This window comes from Taurulus bubalis (assembly GCF_910589615.1).
Source record: "Taurulus bubalis genome assembly, chromosome: 17".
NCBI classification, from domain to species: Eukaryota; Metazoa; Chordata; class Actinopteri; order Perciformes; family Cottidae; genus Taurulus; species Taurulus bubalis.
The window spans coordinates 23,026,582-23,033,041 of NC_136605.1; the positions used below are offsets into that span (position 1 = coordinate 23,026,582).

Consider the following 6,460-nt stretch of genomic DNA (forward strand, 5'->3'; position numbering starts at 1 on the left):
CACCGGGTCACGCAGCTCAGCCCTGCAGAGTTTGGATGAGGTGGAGTTTTGGGTTTTTGAGTGACAGATTAAATGTAATGCCAAAGGTCTCCATGCCAACGGTCCGGCTCCTCGTACGACCGAGAGGAGCTCCTCCAAAACGTCCCACGGGACTTGAACGCATCCTCCAACCTAAACGTGACGAACTCTGTTTTCTGTTTGGTTCGAGTTAGGAAAAGATCATGAACTAGGTTCAAATAAATATGTTTCTCTCAAACCACTCGGCGCTAAAATACTGAATAAAATTCTGGCTACCCAGCATGCACTTCTTCAAGCACCGAATCAGCCAATAGCAGGCCTCCAAAGGTGACGCGTCGTCGTGACATCGTCTGTCCTCGCGGCTTCGTGAACATCGAAACCAACATTACAAAGCTTCTATATTAAAGTGTGCAGAGGAAAATAATAGAAGTTAAAGCATATCAATGGGTATCAAACCAACGGGTCACGTCCACTTCTTGCATACAGTCTACGGCGACAACCATGAAACCGTTTTTTATTCTCCCATCTTCAGGTCAGAGGTCAAGGAACCCCCGGGTCTCTGGCCAGGACCGCTTTTTACCTGTTACCAAAAATGAGGTGTGCCATGTTTGAAACCTCTGAAGAGACTGGAATGATGAATGAATGCAATAAGTGACTTTATTTGGAGCTCGTAGGATGCAGCAGTGAAGCCAAAGCAGCATGTTTTCAGAAAGGCCTTCAGTATATATATATATAAACATATATATATATATATATATATATATATATATATATATATATATATATATATATATGTTTATATATATATATATATATATATATATATATATATATATATATATATATATATATATGTATATACATATATATATATATATATATATATATACATATATATATATATATATATATATATATATATATATATTAGTAATCACAGGTCAGCTGGACCACAATAAGTTGAGAGGAAACTGGAATCAACGTTTGTTGAGTTTTACCAACAAATATACTTGTTTCCCAACATAATGCACTTTATTTTTGATTAAATGTGTTTTATTGTGTATGTTACTCTCATGCTTTTATATTTTAAACCTTAAGATCTTTGTGATTTATATTGGGGGAACAATGATTGATTATTACATGATGAAATAAAAGCTTCAGCGCTGTAAAATGAGACAAATAGAGACATGAGCCTGGGAGGAAGAAGAAGCCAAGAGGAAGATGGAAGAGTCGCTGGCTGCTCAGGAAGTGACCTTCTTCTTCATCACCCTCCTCCCGGTCTGGCGGGGCAGGGGGGCCGGGGGCGGGGCCGGGGGCGGGGCCGGGCCGGCGTTGGTGGTGCGGTCCGCCTTGACCTCGTCGATGAAGGTTTCTATGGCGGTGAACTTCTCGGTGAGGTCGCCCAGGTGAGCTTTCAGGGCGTTGAACTCCTTGTACAGGTCCTCCAAGGCCTCCGCCAGCGGCTGGATCCTGGACGGGAACCCGGGCAGAGAAGAGCGTTCATCTGGGTCAAGATTCACTCTGAGCCTCTTTCAAAGATACAGATGTTTTGAAGTAAAAGGTTTCAGTGTGTTTCAAATTCAACTGGAGGAGTAGAGACGACGTAAAGAGACAATATGAGTTACAGAAATGTGGAAGTCAACGGTGGAATGGAACATTTACTCAAGTACGGTTCTGACATAAAACTTGATGGAATATGATGCATTGATGGAGATTAAACTGCATAAGAGAATAAAAAAAGAGTTAAAATGCAACACATTAATGCAACACATAATCCAGAATCCTGTTTTTTTACTGATCAATCAATACTTTTACTGTATGTACTTTAAGTGCATGTTGCTGATAATACTTCAATACTTTTACTTTCTTAAGGCTTTTCAATGCAAAGTGTAGTATTTTGCAGTGTAGTATCAGTGAAGGACCTCAATACTTCTCGTGTGACTCTCGGCTGTTTTGAAGCAGCAGAACTTTCCGTGAGTGAAATAAAAGGCGTCTCCCACAGGAATGTGTTTGCCCTCCAGCCGAGGATAAAGTCTCTGCGGCCGACGCGTCAGAAGGAACTGAAGCTCAAACGGCAATTTAGAAGTCGGAATAGAAACGCGCTGTTATTGTGTGAAAGGAGTTTTCCACACAGGAAGTCTGGGGTTTCCGGCCTCTCGCCGCAGTTTCGGGGCCCAGACATCATTAAGGTCCCGTAGCTACGGGAACGTTGATGGAGCCGCATGTTTACGGGACGCTCTGCCTTTCTTTACTGGCATTTGGCCAAATAGCTGCTCTGAGTGCAGCTTTTTCTTTTCTCTTAGTGTTTTTTTTATTTGCTCTCAATTTTGTTTTCTTTCCTTTTCGGTTCCGGCTTCACAGTCTTTCCACAGAACTTTGCTCCAATACATTTTAAATAATAAGACTGTGATGGGTTATAATGCTGTAACGGAAAATATCGTGCATCAATGAACTGTTTTATAGTATGTATTATATTTACACTGCTCAACTGAGCTGCTGCTGGCGTTTAATAAAAGTCAGGAAGGATCCTCAGTTTGTTTATACAGTTTGTCTGGAAGGATTCTAACAAGTTCATGACTTCTTATTCAGTCTTCTTCTTCTTACGTTCATAAACATCAGTAGAAGTCTTAGTTCTCAGAAACCCTCCTTTGCAAACTTCACTGAAACACACATTACGATTTAGATATATATACATATATCTATATATATCTCTATATATAGATATATAGAGATATATATATTGTTACGATACGTTATGAAACGTAGAGATACATTAAGATATGTTGCGATACTTTACGACACATATGTTAAGATCTGATATGATATTCTGAGCGCCTCATCCCTCTGATAAGCGCCTCCCTCTGCGTCCGTACCTGGCGTAGTCGGGCAGGACAGACTGGTGGTCGTTCTGCAGAAGTCCTCTCATCTGGGTCATGATGTCGAACCTCCAGTCGTCCAGGACCTGAGTGAGGTTGGCCACGCCGCGCATGTTCACCCTCTCAGCTGGGACAAGAGATCACAAAGACAACACGGGTCTGGTGACGCGTAGTGAAGCCGAGCGCTTCATGATAGAGATCTCTGAAATACTGTTTCCTGCTCCATCTGACTGAAAAAGAGTTTAAAGATAAAAACGAGTGGTTTTATTCGGACGTTTTCGTATGAGGACGTCTGGTTTCCCAGCAGCTTAATGCTCACGTTAAAAGACACTCAGTACCGTGGAAGAATAGCTTGTTCCAGGTCCAAATGTATCTTCATTTTGACAACAGAAACCCTGTACATATTTGAGTATTTATATATATGTAGTATTCAGCAGCGGTGCTCTGCCGTCATAAAACCCTGATAGAGCGTCAACACCCAGAGGCTTCCACACATCATAAGACCCTGATAGAGCGTCAACACCCAGAGGCTTCCACACATCATAAGACCCTGATAGAGCTTCAACACCCAGAGGCTTCCACACATCATAAGACCCTAATAGAGCGTCAACACCCAGAGGCTTCCACAAGTCATAAGACCCTGATAGAGCGTCAACACCCAGAGGCTTCCACACGTCATAAGACCCTGATAGAGCGTCAACACCCAGAGGCTTCCACACGTCATAAGACCCTGATAGAGCGTCAACACCCAGAGGCTTCCACACATCATAAGACCCTGATAGAGCGTCAACACCCAGAGGCTTCCACACGTCATAAGACCCTGATAGAGCGTCAACACCCAGAGGCTTCCACACATCATAAGACCCTGATAGAGCGTCAACACCCAGAGGCTTCCACACGTCATAAGACCCTGATAGAGTGTCAACACCCAGAGGCTTCCACACGTCATAAGACCCTGATAGAGCGTCAACACCCAGAGGCTTCCACACATCATAAGACCCTGATAGAGCATCAACACCCAGAGGCTTCCACACATCATAAGACCCTGATAGAGCTTCAACACCCAGAGGCTTCCACACGTCATAAGACCCTGATAGAGCGTCAACACCCAGAGGCTTCCACACATCATAAGACCCTAATAGAGCGTCAACACCCAGAGGCTTCCACAAGTCATAAGACCCTAATAGAGCGTCAACACCCAGAGGCTTCCACAAGTCATAAGACCCTGATAGAGCGTCAACACCCAGAGGCTTCCACAAGTCATAAGACCCTGATAGAGCGTCAACACCCAGAGGCTTCCACAAGTCATAAGACCCTAATAGAGCGTCAACACCCAGAGGCTTCCACAAGTCATAAGACCCTGATAGAGCGTCAACACCCAGAGGCTTCCACAAGTCATAAGACCCTGATAGAGCGTCAACACCCAGAGGCTTCCACACATCATAAGACCCTGACAGAGCGTCAACACCCAGAGGCTTCCACAAGTCATAAGACCCTAATAGAGCGTCAACACCCAGAGGCTTCCACAAGTCATAAGACCCTGATAGAGCGTCAACACCCAGAGGCTTCCACAAGTCATAAGACCCTGATAGAGCGTCAACACCCAGAGGCTTCCACAAGTCATAAGACCCTAATAGAGCGTCAACACCCAGAGGCTTCCACAAGTCATAAGACCCTGATAGAGCGTCAACACCCAGAGGCTTCCACAAGTCATAAGACCCTGATAGAGCGTCAACACCCAGAGGCTTCCACACATCATAAGACCCTGACAGAGCGTCAACACCCAGAGGCTTCCACAAGTCATAAGACCCTAATAGAGCGTCAACACCCAGAGGCTTCCACAAGTCATAAGACCCTGATAGAGCGTCAACACCCAGAGGCTTCCACAAGTCATAAGACCCTAATAGAGCGTCAACACCCAGAGGCTTCCACAAGTCATAAGACCCTGATAGAGCGTCAACACCCAGAGGCTTCCACAAGTCATAAGACCCTGATAGAGCGTCAACACCCAGAGGCTTCCACACATCATAAGACCCTGACAGAGCGTCAACACCCAGAGGCTTCCACAAGTCATAAGACCCTAATAGAGCGTCAACACCCAGAGGCTTCCACAAGTCATAAGACCCTGATAGAGCGTCAACACCCAGAGGCTTCCACAAGTCATAAGACCCTGATAGAGCGTCAACACCCAGAGGCTTCCACAAGTCATAAGACCCTAATAGAGCGTCAACACCCAGAGGCTTCCACAAGTCATAAGACCCTGATAGAGCGTCAACACCCAGAGGCTTCCACAAGTCATAAGACCCTGATAGAGCGTCAACACCCAGAGGCTTCCACACATCGACACACAGCTCTTTCGCTTCTAAAGCACTGACGTCGTCACGATGAGGCCTGAACTTGACCTTTGACCCCCGGGGATAAACAGAGTAATGTGGGTGCTCACAGCCGTCCCTGTCGTTGGCGGGGGTCTTTGACGCCGGGCGGCGCCTCTGGCCCAGGACCGATACCACGGCAACGCCCAGAACCAGCAGCAGCAGCACGGTCACTTTAGGGGCCATGTTGGACCAGCACCTGGGGGGGACACGAGCACAAGAGTCATGTGTGTGTGTGTGTGTGTGTGTGTGTGTGTGTGTGTGTGTGTGTGTGTGTGTGTGTGTGTGTGTGTGTGAGAGTTGCCATGGCAATACGTATATCTCTGCCTGACTCTGACTCCGTCACTGCGATGGCTTCCCAACCGTGAAAGATGGAGTCATGGAACGTTACAGACGTCTAGTTGAGGTGAAGATGGGTGTGGTCCGAGCAAGGGTTACATAACACACACACACACACACACACACACACACACACACACACACACACACACACTTTACGCCCTTAGTTTGCGTCGTGGCAGGAGTGATTTTATGGTAAGATGGTCTCCTACTTTATATTTACAATGAATTAAATCGCTATTTTTATTGTAAAAGGTGTCACTCCTTCTAACTTCTATAGTTCAATATTTTAATATCTTTTTTGTTTGTTTGCTTTTTTGTTTCATCATGATGTACTTATACTTGAACCACATATCTGGGAAAAATGTACCACAAATATTTGAAATTAAAATCTTGAAATGATTCGATTTTCATACAGAAATAACTCAACTTTAAATGTATATATTTTCAGTGTTACATATGTATATTATCTATAATATCTTATTTGTATCATGAATTTTTTTCTCACATTCTATTTAAATGCCTATTTCTTGACTTAACACCTTCAAATGTCTCATGTAAAAGATTTAAAATAAACTTTAAATGAACAAAGAAACCTGCCTCTGCTTTTCTATTCCAATCAGTTCATTGGTCGACAGCCTCTATGTTGTTTGACTCTCCACTTGAATTCTGCTCCATCAGGTTGTTTTGCTGACTGATCAATTGATAAGTAATTGCCACGGTTTGTTTAATGAAGATTGAATCCATTTCATTATTCCATCTTCATCAAGTCAAAGGACTGAGAGGTGAGCTATTTTAATGTTAATACATTAGTATGATTACATTTTTAAGAGCTGATGTCCTCTGAGTCAGCAC

General features: G+C 44.1%; 1 protein-coding gene across 1 annotated transcript in view; it reads right to left on the reverse strand.

Annotated features, from left to right (window-relative positions):
- Nucleotides 1-995: 995 nt before the first annotated feature.
- LOC306750154 (uncharacterized protein) overlaps nt 996-6,460 on the reverse strand; it is a 7,471-nt gene continuing 2,006 nt past the window's right edge. The window contains exons 2-4 of the mRNA XM_079233550.1: nt 5,338-5,465; nt 2,892-3,021; nt 996-1,488 (exon numbers count right to left, since the gene is read on the reverse strand). Coding sequence (XP_079089676.1) covers nt 1,260-1,488; nt 2,892-3,021; nt 5,338-5,452 — 474 coding nt within the window. The 5' untranslated portion in view covers nt 5,453-5,465 and the 3' untranslated portion in view covers nt 996-1,259. The remainder of the gene's footprint in view (nt 1,489-2,891; nt 3,022-5,337; nt 5,466-6,460) is intronic.